This window comes from Hemibagrus wyckioides, linkage group LG04 (assembly GCF_019097595.1).
Source record: "Hemibagrus wyckioides isolate EC202008001 linkage group LG04, SWU_Hwy_1.0, whole genome shotgun sequence".
Lineage (NCBI taxonomy): Eukaryota > Metazoa > Chordata > Actinopteri > Siluriformes > Bagridae > Hemibagrus > Hemibagrus wyckioides.
The window spans coordinates 22,541,144-22,559,302 of NC_080713.1; the positions used below are offsets into that span (position 1 = coordinate 22,541,144).

At 38.4% G+C, this 18,159-nt stretch overlaps 1 protein-coding gene across 2 annotated transcripts in view; it reads right to left on the reverse strand.

Moving 5' to 3' along the window:
- Positions 1–217: 217 nt before the first annotated feature.
- grm3 (glutamate receptor, metabotropic 3) overlaps positions 218–18,159 on the reverse strand; it is a 39,619-nt gene continuing 21,677 nt past the window's right edge. The window contains exons 4-6 of one of the 2 annotated variants that reach the window (XM_058387078.1): positions 5,363–6,438; positions 3,148–3,325; positions 218–1,711 (exon numbers count right to left, since the gene is read on the reverse strand). In XM_058387078.1, coding sequence (XP_058243061.1) covers positions 1,635–1,711; positions 3,148–3,325; positions 5,363–6,438 — 1,331 coding nt within the window. In that variant the 3' untranslated portion in view covers positions 218–1,634. Of the gene's footprint in view, positions 1,712–3,118; positions 3,326–5,362; positions 6,439–18,159 lie in introns of both variants that reach the window. The other variant, XM_058387079.1, reaches the window with a different exon arrangement.

Sequence of the window (18,159 nt, forward strand, 5' to 3'; positions counted from 1 at the left end):
ATTTATATCTTACTGGAAGACAAAGCCCATGTTGTTGATCTGGCAAATGACCTTTTTTTCCCCCCTACAACTACTGTATTTATTTCAGCCAGAAGCTATTTGTAGCCACGTGAAAACAAATGTATACTATTTGCACCAATTTTCTATGGACTAGTCTCCATATCAATTGCTAGTAAACTTGGCCTCAGGTTTACTCGATAATAAAACTAATCTTTGCTTCTTTTTTTTTTTTTTTTTTCATTTTAACTACATATTAATGATCAGAGATGACTACTTGTTAGCAAACCTGGCTAGAAGCTAAAGAGGTTGCACCTAGAGAGGTTTTTTACAAGCTAGTAAGCTAAGATAAACCACAGCAACACTGACTGGGCAGTTACTAAGGATTAATGAAAGAATATGGCCTCCAGTGCAGGTTTGATTACATAGTTACACCCCAATCTTTTAGGCATGCACAATTTTGGTGCAAATAATTCTATGTACCTGGACTCTTTTTACTTTAACGTTCCATACTATTATATTGTTTGTGCTTATTTTCACAGCAGTAAATCACGAATGCCTGATGAACGTCTACATCAGTGCTGCGTCTGTTTGCCCCAAACATCATAACCTTCCATTTTCTAAACTTGTAAGACTTAAAATGTACTAAGACTTGACACTAGAGTAAACCTTCACGTGAGATGACTGCCAGGCAAAGCAAGATTAAAAACACAGACCCGAGTCCAGTGATATGACTAGACATTTCAACCCGTGTACCCCCCCCCCCCCCCTGCGCCTTCAAAATGTAGAAATGTATAAAACACTCAGATGTAAAAAATAATACACATGTAAAAAAGTGGCTCAGCATCCCCTAAAGGTTTAGAGGAAGCTTTTATATCAAACTACTGAACACATGATAAGGCACAAAGAGCCATTAAACACCGGATCACCGTTTACACTCACTCCTGTCTCACCAAGCACTTTATGCATTGCAGAAATACCACAGGTTTCTAAAGGTTTAACAATCAAAAGCACTTTGTGCATGCTTTGTGAGAAGCAGTTTATGAAAAGCACTAGCGGACGATATGAAAGCTTACTAAAAGGACTGTGAGACTTCCATCCTCTGGTCAGCCACTCTGTACACTCCCGACATCGACTTTACTCCTATAATACTATCACCTTGTGCGGTTAAAACCCATCAGTAAGATTATTTACAAAATATACAACATAGAAATACATACAGAATAGATTGTTACAATGAGGCCTACAAAAGAAAATGACCAGTTTTGTCCAGTATTGCAGGCATAGCCACTCAGCACTTTCCCTTCAGTAATAAATTCAACATAGTCCAATGGGGAAACATTTTATCATTGTTTTTACAACATAATAAAGCTATCAAAAAAACAAAAAACAAAAACAACCCAAAAGGTCTCCAAAATCACCCTAGAAATGTTTTATAGGTTTTTTTTTTGCTCCTCTGTATCTCTACAACAATTTCAAGTTAATATGTACAAGCCCTAGAAAATAATTTAATAATAATAATAATAGTAATAATAATACACACTTTCTACACACTGTTGACAGGAGGAGTTCTTGGATGGAGCACAATGTGTGCTGATTGGCTAACAGTCGCTAAAGAGCAATACGCTGACGAGGGGTCACAGAGAGGAAGTGGTGGAGTCGACGATCTCTCTGCCGTTACACACCGTCGGAACTCCATGGCCACTCACAGATGCTGCAGAGAGAGAGAGAGAGAGAGAGAGAGAGAGAGAGAATGAGTCAGAGAGATAGAGAATCAGACAGACAGACAGACAGACAGACAGACAGATAGATAGATAGATAGATAGATAGATAGATAGATAGATAGATAGATAGATAGATAGATAGATAGATAGATAGATAGATAGATAAAACACTACAATATTAATTCAGCTAACTGCAGTTTAAAACCAAGAAAAGACTTTTACTCCACCGTTCACCCACCTTGCTTTCTCTCACTACTCCAGAATAAATAGTCTCCCCTCTCTTTGTGTCTGTCATATTATTTATAAGAAATAAAGTATAAATAAAGATGAAACCTGTTTACATGATTTGTTATTTTTTGCCTATGAATTAAACATTAGAGTCAAGGCACTGGGCTCTGCTTGGGCCTGTTCATGTGCAGCAATAGGAATTACTGTTCTCCTCTCAGCTCCAGGATATAAATGTCTTCATCAGGTGACAATACTGATACACAAATTATGCCTCACGTAGAGAAACCAATAATTAACAATCACTGCAAGCTGCTTATTTAACCAGCGGAAGCAGAAGTGGCTCAGCCCTTTGTGATACCTGTTATTGTTTCTTGAACATGAATCTCACAATTCTCCCTACAAATAATCCGAAGATGAAGGGTTGCTTGTTCATTTGGGAACTTTCGAGCGGAGCTCACAACACACACACATATGCCTTTCCTAACGAATGTACTGTACATAAACAAGCATGGTTTAAAAGGTTTATTACAACAGACTGAAAGGCTCTTTGAGCTGACTTAATGATAAATGTCATGATGATATAAGGTTGTGTTAGTACACTTCCCAGACTAACTAGATGACTGGAGTACAAGTACATTTAGGGGTCAGAAAAAAATATATAACTGTCATTACAGTGTCATAAATATAAAAAACAAACACAATATATATATATAATATATAACAAGCTTTACTTCTTATTTTAATTAATTAATTAATTGTTATTAATTGGTCGATTCATTTATTACATAGTTTTGATCTGCTTTTATCTTCTTATCTGTTAATATTTTTCTTATTTTATTTTATTTTTTTATCTTTTTATCTGTTTCTATCTTCTTATTTGCTACTATTTTTCTTATTTTATCATATATATGTACAAACAGATGTTAAAGTTTACGTCAGAACTTTGTTTACTGTTTGTCTGACATCTGGCAAGTAAACTAATCTGTAATGTTTGATAAGTCCATTAAAGCACTCATAAGTAATTTGTACAACCTCATCAGGGATATGTTGTAATATGTTATTTTAGTTCCTATACAATGTGCAATGTAAGAACAAAAAATAAACAAGAATGAAAAACGCTGATCTGGGATATTACTTTAGGTAAGCTCTGATAGACTGTGTTCTCTTACTGCAACAGAAGTCTTTGATGGCTCCTCACCGTGTGACGCGTAGGTAGCAGGCGGACCACTGACGCTGAAGCGGTTGAGGTTGAGCCGGTGACTGGTTACGTTCTTCTGGGGTTGGAACATGATGATGTGGACTTTAGGTGCAAACATGCAGCCCAGGACCACAAAACCACTGAGACTCACCGATATACACATAGTAGTGGTCTGAACCTGGGGGAGAGATAGTGACAGTTCACTCAATACAGCTCCACAGATGCTTACAATCATGCTGATCATCAAATGCTGTTAACTGAAATAGAATAGGCGAGTTGCATTGAGCGGTGAGAATGATTGAGTGAACATGGGGGATAATTACAATGGTAGTTAGCACTGTCACTACATAAATAGTGTTTGATTAGATGTTATTTGGACATCTTCCATTAACAGGCTAATCTTCTCCCCTGAAAGCTTAGATTTTCTCTTCTAGTGCCTCCCTGCCAATCTTTCCTGGATTACAGCTGTGACTACTGCGACTAAGGCATTAAGCAGATGAAGAATAGATAAGAACTGAGGGTGTTGATATGCAGCAAAGGGTTTCCCCCTTCACTGATGACTGTGAAGTTAACCCTGTTAGAAAGCTACAAACCCCTAACCATTCAAAGACCCTTGAGGAAACCTGTTTTCTAAGAGCATAGAAAAAATCTATTTTCTGAGCACTGAGGGTTTCACCTTCAAATAAGGTCTCAGGTTGAACCCTATTAGCATGTATAACTACCAAAAGAAGCACTAAGAAACTCCCTAATTACTAGGAATGTGGAGAAACCCTGTTCTCTGTGATTGTAGAGGAGACTTGGTTTCTAGGAATACAGATGAATCCTGTTTTCTAGTAGTGTAGAGATTTGTCCACTTCGAATATGGTCTCAAGTAGAACCAAGTTAGAAATTTAAAAACCTTTACCTATTTAAAGAACCACTGAGGAACCATGTTTCCATGGAGTATAAAGGGTAACTTGCTTTCTTAGAGTGCGAAGTCTAATTTCGTAGACAGCTTCTCCTTCAAATAATGTCAAGTAGACCTGCTGAGCAACCTTATTTTCTCGTATTTAGTAAAGCTAATCTATTTAAGAGTACAGAGAAAGCTGTTTTCAAACATTGTGAAAAAAATCTGTTTTCTAAGAGTGTGGATGGTCCAATAAATGTAAAAGTGGGTTGTGCTCAAGACCATCTTTGAAGGAGAAACCAAGATTTCTCCACACTCTTAGAAAACAGGGTTCCTCAAAGAGTCTTTGGATGATAAGAGTTCCTAGCTTTCGAACAGGATTTTACTTCATATCATCTTTAAAGTAGCAAACCCTGTTTTAAAGAGTGTGGATGCTTTCATGTTGAAGGGAATAAAGATATAATATCTGTTCCAGTCTATCTTATCATTTCAGGTGCTCCACTGGACACATGGCATAATAGCAAGAGCGAGACACTATACTTGTCTTTGCCCTTTCTCTCAGCTCTGAGTAGTGGAATTGGTATTCCTTCACCTGCTTTGTTCTGTCTCCGTCTTGTCTTTTTCTCAGCCTGGTCATATCTCTAAAGTCTCACAGTGGTTCTACAGGCGTCAGCACTCTGTGTTACAACTCTGTGTCTCAGAGGACCAGACCCTCTTTTACAGAAATGCTCTTTTTCCCCACTTCATTGACTGCAGCCTTGAAAGAGCCACAGAACAGACTGAACAGACTGAGAAACGTCCTGGTCATGTCAGCAGCTTGTGTGTCTATGCAGCAGTGTGGAGTTAGAGAGCGTGACTTCTGACTGTGTGCAATCCATATGATGCATGACTAATTATCTGGGAAATGCTGATGAATGTCATTGCTTATAATCCACTAATATTCATTACGAAGTGCTGACTGATTCTGTGCCATATTTATTGGGGAGTTAAATATCACTTTACTTTTATTCAGTTAATTCCATGCATGCTGTGTATGTCCTGGGAAGTTATATTGTTATTTATTGGCATGGATCTCTGCTTTGGAAGTAAAATACATTTGTTCTTTTATTCATCTGCTGCAGCCCGTTAGTTGGGGTAGAGCCTATCCCAGGAACTCTGAGCATAAGCAAGGTGCACCCTGGATGGTATGCCAGTCCATCACAGGACATTGACAATACAATCCTGATGATCTCAATATAATTCCATTCCCTTTAATTTTTTTTTTTTTTTTTTAACTCAGGGTAACTCAGTAACAATTATATCAATTCAGTTTATACAGATGGCACATACCCTGTAGTCACTAGATGTGACATAGAAGATGGGCAGGAAGGCAAGCCAGATGATGCATGTGGTATACATGGTGAAACCGATGAACTTGGCCTCGTTGAAGTTCTCAGGGCACTTCCGGGTCTTGAAGGCATAGACAGTGCAGAGCACCACCAGAACAACATCGTAGCTGAGTGACAACAGCATGCTGGAATCCCGTACATTGCATTTGAGTATGACCGTTTGACGCTTCTCAGGCAGTGTGAAGCGCCGAGTGCCAGGCACCTCCAGCAACAGCCACATGGACACAAGCAGAAGCTGGACAGAGATGAGTGCCAGGCAGATGAAGACCTGTGAACTAGGGCTGATAAAACGTGGCCTCTGTACACCACCGTCTTTCACTCCGTTGAATATCCGGGCGATGCGGTTGGTCTTTGTCAGCAATGCTGAGTAGCAGACTGCAAACGAAGTTCCAAGGCCGAGACGCCGGAGTGCACACACGGCTGGTGAGGGCTTGGCGATAAAGACGAAAGTCATGGAGTAGGACATGAGGACTCCAAGAAGCAGGATGTAGCACAGCTCTCGGCCAGAGGCCTTGACCAGTGGTGTTTCGTTATGGCGGATAAAAACAGCGAAGACCAGTGAAGTACAAATAAAGCCCACACAAGCAATGGAGACGGGCCCAATAGCCCAGGCATCCTCCCACATGATGTAGTCCTCAGGCAAATCATAGCAACCACTCAGGTCTGCCCGAGGCCATTGGCCCAGGGCACAGGGTGCACAAGTGAATTCATCTGGCAGATATTCATAGGGCTCGCAAGGGGTGCAGATCCAGCAGCAGTACTCGCCTGCTTGCATCTTCTTCATCTCATTTGGAGCACATGGGTCACTGCATTGTGAGGTGGGAACACTTGTTCCACGTGGCCAGCCAATCAGGTACTCGTTAAGAGACAGTGTTTCTGCCCATTCCCCAACATGTATGTAGCCAAACCGGTCGCTACCTGGCATTCGTTGGTAGTTGAAAATGTTGTAACGGCCCATGCCATCTCCATATTGGTCAAACTTTACCATGTTTTCTGAGCCAGGAGGGGAGAATGGAGCTATATAAACAAAGAGAGAGAGAGAGAGAGAGAGAGAGAGATTAAGCAAGGGGAAGAATATAAGAAAGAGACATCAGGACACACGGCTAAATTGGATGCCAACATGTAACTACAAGACTGTTAAAGAAAGAGAGTTTTGTATGCTTCTTATTCACAACAGAACAGAAACACCACAAAAGGCAAAATGTGTACTTCTGTGTCTAATACTGACTTCAATTATAATCAGTAAGCATTACAACATGGCTGCAGGCACACAAAGCAATTAAACAGTAGGCTGCTAAAACCATAGGGGAGCATAATGAACCCCCATGGTTAAACATTCTAAACAAAATGCCAGTATACTGAAATAGGACTTACTATAAACAGCACCATCCGCATTCAATGGCGTAAAGGGTTTGCGAGAGATTTTACAAGCTCTTTCATTGTTTGACTTTACATGCCATTTGGCTTACATGAGTTATGAGTTCTCTCCTAGGCTTGACGCCCACACAATGTCACACTCACTGAGGACACACAAAGGTAGGAGGTAAGATGTTTTTTGGTGTTTAATATTTATGATATAATAGAAGTACAAACACTAAAGCCTTTTACACATCTGAATATTATACTAGAACACTGACTGGGGCTGTTTGCTAGCATTAGCCAGATTGTGAAGACGCTATGTCCAAATATATATTCCAAAAAGGGTATCTGAACTGATCATGACTATGCCCTTCTTCTTCTGAAGGTTAATTAACAAAGCAACAAAACAATTTGTAAATCTACAGTGACAAAGGCTCTTACTCTTAGCTGTTAAGAAAACACTTGGATAAACCCTGAGGTAGAAATGGCAGCATTTTCAGGACGGTCTTTGAATTCTTTCTGACAGTTCCTCAACCTCAGCACTCATACATCACTCATAAGTGGTCTACAGCTGTGCACTTACACAATTTTTTTTGTTTGTACCTTCTTGTGATATTTTAAAATGAATTTAGTTCTACTTTCCAAAATTTAACCAAAAAAAAACATCCTAATTTTAACCAGGTTGACCCTGAGTCCTGCAGTCCCACAAGCTTCATATCTGACAGCTAAAAACCTCCTGTGAGATCTGGATGCACACCTCTACTCACAAGCAGATACACTATGTACCTTTCTGACAAGCTTTTGAAACAAATCCACCAAAAATCTAAAATAGGGCACTTCCTATATATATATATATATATATATATATATATATATATATATATTTATATATATATATATATATATATATATATATATATTATCTGTATTTATATCCATATAGAACATCATCTGTACGATCCGAATAATGTTTTCATATTCGGTTACGTGACTATTGGGTTTAATTTTGAGTCTGAGGTGTTTAACAGCTTTAAGTAATTCATCTCAGATATGAATTCATCTCAGTAATTCATTTGACATTGAAAAAACATTACTGGTGCCAGGGGCATAGTTTCTGTGGAAAATAATCAGAACTAGCAATTACACCCCCCCAATATTTAATACCATGATCAACTGAAACATATGTTGAGGAAATTTATTTTGCAACATTATTGGTTTTCCAAATCAATTGTGCGTTTGTCGTAATAAATTGGAAAAAAATATGAAAAACCTCTCTCCACCGCACAATTTGGTTTCCCCCAGTTATCGCCTCACGACACAGCTTTTGATTATTGCCATTTGACTGGGAAAGCCCAGGTAGCTTTGAAGATGAAGAGAATGAAGATGAAGAAGATGTTTTTCATGCATTGTTGATCAGAGAGAGAGAGAGGGAGTAAAAAAAAACAAAGCATACTCTGAAGGAGGTAGGATAACATGGTGTAATCTAGCTAAACGGCACTCCACATATATTGTAGCTAGCTAGCTAATCCACTGCAATTTAGCCATAACTATCAACATAGGTCGAAAAACCTAAGCCTTGTGTGTTGTGTTAGCTAAATCCTATTTTAAATAGTTCCCATCATTATCAACAAGGTTGCCGTGCTTCTGTTCATAGAAGGCCCAGGTTTATTTTTAGATTAGTGATGTGAAGCTTTAACAGAATCGACACATCCAGCGTGAATATCCTCAAATCGATGCTAGGCCCTCGACGCTTTCATTCGTTTTACTTAGTTTTCCACTGTTTCCAGCCACGCAGAGAAGAGGAGAATTTATGTTTCGCTTGCAAAAAAAAATGTTTTTGATGTATCCTTGCCTGCACTACAGTGGCATGTTAAAATGTCAGCGTAAATGATGTGTATAAGTTTTAATCAGTTACAGTGTGCTTTCATTATACCCTGTGAAATTTGTTTTAATGAAACAATCATTTGATCATAAATACTTGTGGATGGATGGATGGATGGATGGATGGATGGATAGATAGATAGAATTTATTTATATTTCTTAAATTAAAGAATATTTGGAAGCATACACATTCATACTTCAACCCAATGCCCACTACTGCTGCAGTGTGTAGGTAATAGTGAATGTCCATAGCAAAGCACTATATGTACACATGGATAATACCCAAGGTCGTGGTCCTGGTAACAGTTACCATAACAAAGGATGGAAAAGTGATGTATCTCCTGTCAACACATCCGTGCTTCAGAGCCGAATAAACAAATCAACTCTCTTGGATAGACAGTTGATATTTCAATCTCGCAGAGAAAAGGAATGTGCTAAAAAAAATCACACACCGTGCAAAAAATATCATTCAAACAATGCTGCATCTGAGGCTGTAAAATATTCCAGTAGTACCAAAAGTGTGAATCCTCAGTTCATGTGATGATTTTGTGCAATGGGACAAAATTTTCAATCGTCATACGGTCTATTATGTGAGAAACGTAGATGTGAGGGCTTTGAATGGCGCTTAACGCCGGTCTCAGGAAAGTCCGTGTGTCATTCATCACTGCAAGTATAATTGCTCTGAGGGGAATGATGACTCGTCAGATAGGGAAAAGAGGTTAGGCATTATGAACCCCATCAATCACGATGATAATATCTATGTGAGCAGTCACACACACACACATGCACATACTGTACAAATGCACGCACACACACAGACACTTATGACACTACATTAGACACTACGTATACACCAAAAATACCAGAATACAATCCTCACATTTCAACACTTCATCATAGCAGAACAAATTAACCTTTAGTTTATCTGTTCATCTGATTTTACATCATCAACACTTAAACATTGATCTTTATACTCAGCAGACGCTCCACACGCCCTCAGATTAAGTAATCAGCGTCTGGTAACAGGATAATTACCTTTAATAAAATTACTCACGACAAACACAAATTGCAGTTAATCAGCTTGCACCGAGGCTCCAGGGGAAGTGGTGAACATTTTGTAAAGCATCCAAAGCTTCTTAATACAATGCGGGACAAAACAAAGAGGGTTCACCTTCCTATTTATTGAAATAATGTTTTATATATTTATATAATAAATTATGATCATAATTATAGTGTATTATCAGGCTAGCGAGTGGAAATTTATATAACGCTGATTGCAAACATTTGCATACCCCTTGACATTTTTTTATCTGGGTGAGGTTTCACAGACATTTTATTGAAGTGGCACTAAGAAAAGTGACTTTAGAATGATAATAACACAGACTTTTTGTATGCTTTACTCCAAAATATCACAATCACTGAACACTAGTGCTATATAAACATTAATATGCTTTATGTTGGACTTTATTTTTTAACTCTTTTATAACAATAAACTGCCATTTCATTCTGCCGGCATCTTATCAGGCATTTTCAATCAGTGAATTATTTTATAGCCACAGATCTGATATAAATTTCTGGACACTGTTGGATAGCAGTGTTTTTACCTATGTTTGGATAACCTTACACTTTATTTCAATTGTTGAAGATACGTGTGGTTGACGATACTTCTAGATGCTTATGAACAAGCGCTTTGGGCATATCAGAGCAGAAATGGGTTTGCTATCACCATTTACTCTGAACACATAAGCATTTGTGTGAAAAACAACAACAAAAACTAACAATTTTCTATGAATATAACGCCCCTGGCAGGCTAGGTGGAAGCAGAAATAGTTATGAAAACAGCAAATTCTTAAAGCGTCTACTTTCTTATGAGTCATTAAGCACCACTGGGGAGTGTGACATGACAAAGAAGTTCAATGCTGAAAATCGGCACAACCATTTTGGCTTAGCCATTTTAGAGAGTTAAAATACACAGAGTGACAAAAATCAGGTCATCAGTTTGCATCTCCCTTTCTAAATGTATGCCATGCATAAATATATATTTCCCAAATAATGTGTATACGCAGCGTCTTTTGTATTTTCTAAACAGCTTTTGATCTCTCGGTTGTAATATTCAGTCATTTCTAGCTCTGCCAAAATGTCTGGCCAGTCTTTTCTCATTCTTCTTGACATCTCTGTAACTCTGCCAGATGCTTTACACTGGCTTATTTGAATAAAGTCTGGAGACGGAGTGGGTTGAAGGAAACCTTGATTTCTTTATTCTTGCTAAGGGCTAGATCACAACCACACCCTCAGTTAAAGGCATGTGGAGTGATTGTGGGACTGTAAAAAGTGTGGAGAACTCTAATAAGGTTGGCTAGAAATGGGTGAATTGCTCTAGTCAACCTGGAAATCTGATTAAAGAGCTCAGAAAGGTGACTGGGAGGTGGCAGGTGTGGAAAAATTTTAATAATTGTTCACAAACAACAATGAAAGTTATTGGTTCAAATCTCACGTCTACCTAATTGCCGCTGCTGGGCCCCTGAGCAAGGCCCGTAAACCTCAATTGCTCAGCTTTATGAAATGACATAAAATGTAAGTCACTGTGGACAAGGGCATCTGCCAAATGCCATAAACGTAAATGTATTTGATAAGTCAGTTCAAAAGAATAATCATTAATTAAATTTTTTTTATATTTTTTTCCAGATTTATGCTAACAAGGTCTTTATTGTCTAGTAACTGCAAACATAAATCACAAATATTATGTATATTGTTTGGGATTGAAATAAAGACAATAGGTGTACAGGACTTTTGTGTATTAATTTATTTCCGTAATGCTTTTAAAAGCCCAATAATATCCTGGGTCAGATATCCTGGGTCAGAACAGTACCAAAGGGACCAAAGAGTGAACATAACACAAGGGTGGAAATCTTTGTTGCTGAGGACAGCAATCTTGCAAATAAAATTTGATTCCCAGCCAGTGCCCCAACCCCAGCCACTGGATGGAGTGCCGGTCCCAAGCCCAGATAAAAATGGGAGGGTTGCATCAGGAAGGGCATCTGGCATAAAACCTGTGCCAAGTTGTTCTGCGGACCACTTGGTCTGCTGTGGCGACCCCTCACGCATGTAGGGAGCAGGCGAAAGATCAACAACAACAACATATTATAAAAAATAGAGGTACATTTTCACCCCCCACCAAGAGGTATGCAAACTGCACTCAATTGTAGCTATTGATCTGAATGGATCAGGAACAACAGTACCGTCTAGGTGAGAATAAACATTCCCTGTTTATAGTGCACTGCACAGTTTGTCTAAGAAAACAATGAATTATTCATCCAGCTTACAGCGTTTTAGTGGTAAATGTTGCTCTAAATAGGCATGATGAACCACAGCAATGGGATGGAGCTCAAAGTATTAGAACTAACCGAAATAAAAGGAAGATACATCGAATAGTAGATATTGTTCTTAAATGCACCATGTTATCCATAACAGACATTAAGAACTGTGGAGATGATGGATTATCGTTACATACTGTATATACGAAGGTACTGAGTGCACAGACGCACTATAGCTTGAATTTCTTGAAGGTCAAAGAAATTAGTCAAACACTGTTCCACATTTAACGAAAGCATAGTGTTTTTTTCTCCCTCTGTCACATACTCGCACAAAATGAGTGCCACTTCGTAATTGCTCTCTCTCTCTCTCTCTCTCTCTCTCTCTCTCTCTCTCGCTTGCTCGCTCTCTCTAAAGTACTGTTTGTCAGGTCACTTTAAACTCCTTACACTCCATGGTGACATGGTGCCCTGTTGCCTGTCAGTTTTGTCATGCAGAAACTGAGCTTGTGCAATCAGTGACTCAGGTTCCATAACATCTTACAAGTGGAGAGGAATAAACGACTCTCACGGCTCTTACAGCAGGCGACTCTCACATCCTCTCACTCCTCCACACAGTCTCCATTCAGACCTGTTAGCTGCATAGCACTGAATATATAGACGGGTGACAAATTAAAGAAAAAAAAGAGTGCTTCTGTTTATGCTGTAAGGGGCATTTATTTTTGCTGGCATGCTTTAGTTCCACTTAAAGGGAAGAGTCACTGCAAATCAATGCAAAGTTATTCGGACTGGTTCTGACACCATTATCCTGCAATGAAACATTTCTATCCTGATAGGAGTGATCGGGATTTTCTAACATGACCCTGCCCCTATCTACAGGGTATGAGGGCTCAGTGACAGAAGATTTTGGAATGATATATTAGTCCATGCTCTCTGCTACTGTACCATAATCGAAATACAAATTGAGGAAACAAGACCAGCGTTCATGAATCTGGTACGGTTACAGAGGCTTGTAGAATTAGTGCCATGGTGCATTGAGGCTGTTTTGGTGACCCAGGACCTTACTAAAAGTAAGCACGTAATATTTTAACTTTAAAGTGTTCAAAGGTCTTGGGCTGTCAGCATTATTAACCTTGTGCATGTACAAATTCCCAATTTTGTAAAACCTTATACATAAAGAGATAAAATGAAAACAAAGTACAACTCAAGAAGATTAATAATAATAATAATAATAATAATAATAATAATAATAATAATAATAATAATAATACAAAAAAAACATTTGTTGTGTTACTTCTGAGCAGAGATTAAGCTTAAACGCAAACAAACTCCACAACTGTACTAAATGTCTTCCCTGGACGTCTAATAGCTTTGTATGGGGTCCAAGAAAAACCTGAAAATTTCTATAGAAACACTAAGTAGTCTGGTCAATAAAATCCATCTCTGGCAACCTTTCATCAGCTTTGTTATTTATTAGTTTAATTTAATTTGGAAAAACATTCAGACCTGCCTGGCTACCCATCACCAAATATTGCACTCGGAATTAGACAAAAAAAAGCATGCAAATAACAATTGTGCAACTGGAAATGATTAATTATACAGTATTATACAGTTTACACAACCAGACGACTATCAATTATTAAATCGAACGAAGAAACAGGCACAGATAAAAAAGGAGAAATGAAATCTAAATGTTTGGCGCTCGATCATCTATACCTGAAGAAAGATGACCGAGCAAACGTATGCACGTGTATTATTGGAAATGAAAACTTGTGAATTATAATTATTATAATATAAAAGACACATGCCTAAGACACATTCCTACCAAACACAATCATATTCACTATTTATGAGTTCATGGATCAGTGTGTGTGTGTGTGTGTGTGTGTGTGAATGGTGAATCATTTCTGGTGTATTTATGTATTCTGTGTAACAAAGGACCAATTTTCTTCTCCTAGTCTAGAAAGCCATATTGTTCCACTACTGCAGCAAACTTTTACAAAAGACACAAAACTATCCTGGCCTTCCAGACATGAGGGAGTATAACTGTAGGTTTACACCGCATTCATTAGACACGCCGACTAATTGAAGCATGAACTGATTCAGAGCAGCTACACAGAACTCGTTTATGCTTTTTATCTTGTTTTTTTATGAGATGAGGCCTTGCTGTATTCAGTTTGAGCGCTCATAATCTGGAACGGTCTGCATCAAACTGCATAATAGCATAATGAAGCTGGATTTTAGGCGAAACAGTTAGTCCAACTCCTTAATGGCATAATGAAGTTGGCTCTTATAGAGTCTCAGATTGGGTGGGAATATGCCATGGGGAAACGATCATAGCTAACAACAACAGATGGTATCTGACAGCCATGTTTGTTGTCATGCAAGTCACAATGAGGCTCGTTGCCAGTGACGACACCTGATCATTAAGCTGTTCGATGCAGGGTTGAACATTTGCAGTGGAAGGCACCAACAACGCTAGTTTACTGCTAGCAAAGCGACTTTTATGCTTTATTGCCATTCTTAATTCATCTATCCAGCTTGTTCATTAAAAAAAAAAAAAGATAATAAATACTGCTAGCAAAAAGAAATGAAACATTTGCATATGGGCTTGTTTACATATTGGCTTGTTTACATACACTACATTAATTTGTATGTGCTTACTGTAAAATAACACTGATTCATTACCAACAACTAATTACAAAACCATTCAAGGTCGATTATAATAACTGCAGATGAACAGCAATTTTTTTAAAGAATTATTACGAATATTTTGCTTCATGAAGGAGTATGTGAAAAGGCATCCTACGCAAAGCAGCTGAACATAGAAGGGATAAGAGGAGTCCGCTTCAAGACAGGCATTTCTCTACACGGTCTAAATTTGTCATTTCGAGACTTGTATTTGTTGTTGATGACACTTATTTTTCTGTCAGGCGGATAATTCATAAAATTGTATTTTTGCTGTCGACAGAACGTTACTCCAGGATGTAATATGAAACGGCACAGATTCAATAAGTGACTTCAGGAGACAGCAGTTATGAACACCTTCATATATGTTTAAAACTCACAGATTTCTCTGTATTAAAAAAGAAAGCCTCGGATCTTTTTTTAATTCTTGTGACTCAATCCCTGTGCCTGGACAACCTCTTCACATGAATTGAGTGATGAGATCACAAGACAAGACACATTTGACCCTATTCACAGTAGCTCTGTCCACTCGTGATGGATCTGAATACCAGATCTGAACGGGGTTCAAATTCCCACCTACACAACCTTCTTTCTCTTCCTTTTAGAGTTAACATCAGAGTGCTGCACAAGAGAGAAGGAGGAGGGTTTTACATACAAACTTCTCTCTGTGCCTGCGTTTCTCTCACCAGAACTGCTTTTACTGATATTAATACACCACTAAAAGGCTTCTTAATGATATGAGTACAAATATGTGCAAAATTGGAAATCATAGAGATATATTTTAGTGAAACTTTGGGATCATGATGAATAATCACAGCTGGTAAGGAAACTGGTTACATCCTCATTAGAGGAGTTTCCTCACCAGAGACCTAAACAAATTTTTATCATTTGCTGTACTACTCACATCTGAGAAGTATTAGTACCTCATACGTACTTATCTTTTGTCTGAAAACACACTGTTGCAGCAAACCACACCAATATGTTGGCTCAAGAACAACAAACAGCCTCACTGGTTAAAACCTTTCCACCAAAATAACCCTAAGCCTAACCCTAGATTTAACCCTAACCTGCAGTTACACTATGCCATTAGTTTTTAAGCAGATCATCCTGATGACCTGGTGAGTTTTACAGTGATTATATGGATGCAAAAAAGTCTCATATAGTTGTTTGTCAACTAATAAAAAGCAGGTAAGCAATATTTGTCATTTATGGGATGCCTATAATATAAATGCTCATTTTTTTCCCATAGCATTTGTTTTTTTTTCCATTTAACCATAGATAATATTATAAATATAGATTATTTATAAGTGTTTTACATTTAGTGCATCATTAATTGTCTTATATTACATTTGACCTGACCCTGAAGAAGTGTTTTACTACATACTGGCACAAGGCAAATAATCTACATGCTTAAAAACCAAACCAGGAGTAAAGAACAGAGACAGCAACTCTCCACAAAAGACAAAATACAAAACCTCATAAAGTGCTGACCGAACTACAAGGAACAATACAAGGAAGTAAATGAAGGTTAACAGAAAACAGCTGAGTTTGATAGACAGGTGAGTGAAAGTGTCCAGACTGGACTGGATTGTGGATTTGTAGTGGCCTCTGGATTACCTGTGTATTCTGACAAGCTGTTTCAAGGCTTTCGGCATGCTGATTCTCCCACCACAGCGCATTATTTTTAGTAATATTCAATTTCAGAGAGCTCTCCTCTAAACAGGTACTGAGTGCTTCCACATATGAAGAATAAAAGAGTTGTCCATTAGAAATCCCACAAGTGCCATGCCTGTGCATATTTGAAATGATTGCTGTTTTGTGCTATTTCACTGGTGTAAATTAAAATCTGCGCATGAGATAGGAAGCTGCCTTAAGGGGGGCATTTGGATTTTGTAGACGGTATAAAACCATTTACCACATGCTGTGCCCTGTCACGTAAAAAGTTTTGTGTCATCAAGTTGCTTCAGGATGGTCTGTTCTAACCAGGGATGTAAGAGAAATACATGAACACACACAAACACATTAATCAGCATGAAGAGATAATGTGTTTCAAATAGATATGAATGCAGATATGAAAGACAGGAACACTGTTTATTTAATTTATTGAGAACACCAAGGATCAAAAGGGATCTGGTTGAGATTAGAGGTGTACAAGGACCCCACAAGCAGGATTTTTACTCTCATGCAGTCTTGATGCAAAGCTCTTGGGACGAACAAAATCCATGTTCATTATACTGTCAGGTCGCAGTGTTTTATATTAGTTTATTTATACATTTGGAAACAGAGCAACTAAATTTGTTTTGGAATGCTACCATCAGAGAGAACAGCCCCATGGCCTCAGATCAGGCCAAAACCAAAGATGACAGAGAGAATAATTACGTACTAATGTAAAACCATCACCATGCAGAGGATTCATCATTCAGTAGGATTCATCCATCTATCCATTTTCTGTGCCACTTTTCCTACACAGGGGACTCAGGGCACCAGACATACCCATTCACACACTGCGGACAATTTAGAGATAGCAATACCAAAGTATTTGGACCAGGGGAGGAAACCGGAGTACCTACTTCCAAGGCACAGGGAGAAGATGCATGTCCATGGGATGGAGGCAGGAATCACACCCCCAACCCCAGAGGTACGAGGCAAATGTAAACCACTAAGCCACCATGCCCCAGGTGTAAGGTTCAAATCTTATATAAAAAAAGGCAACAAAAGAAAGAAAAACTCTTCTGTCTTCTACACTATGCACACTTGGGTTTAAATCTGAATACAGATAGAGTTGGATATTTGGAGCATTAAACAAACACAGATACAGCAAGTTACATTACATAACACTTGTCATTGTATTGACTGGGGAAGTTTTTAAGCAAACAGCTGTGACCACAGGTTGTCCCCCTATTTTGCCAAAAGCCATGCTTAGGTCTTATAAACAACCATATCATGCTGCCAGGTTATCCTTCACCTCCAAGAGATCTACTGGCAAGCTCCTTGGCTCAATACAGATATCAATGTCACTGGATCACTACAGTCTCCATCTTCTCCATCTTTAGCAATGGCTTTCTTGGGAAGATCAATGATAGTAGTCTATCAAAGCTAGACTCAAGCAGCAGCTGAAAAAGCTCTGCCAAAACACAATCCTAGCTGTGCCAGGGAGTCTTAGACCACCATGTGTTTAAACCTAAATCAGGCTTAGGAACATTCCTGGGGTTTCTACACTTGGCTCTTGACAGGGGATCAGAGCAGGAAGGTGCACATTCTTTATGTGGATCCACAATGTTAGACAGTAATAGAGTTTAGTAGCAAGAAAAGGCTCTGATGCACACTATGCAGTAGTTAACGATCAGGTTTATAACCTCTTTCAAAATTTCATCCTGTATTTCTTTCTTTCTTCTCCAACTTTGAGCTTTTGTTTGAGAAATATCAGCTGTTCAACCCTAACCCTGTCAACATGTATAACCTTGGTTAGTGATCTGAATATATTTTATAAAAATACAGG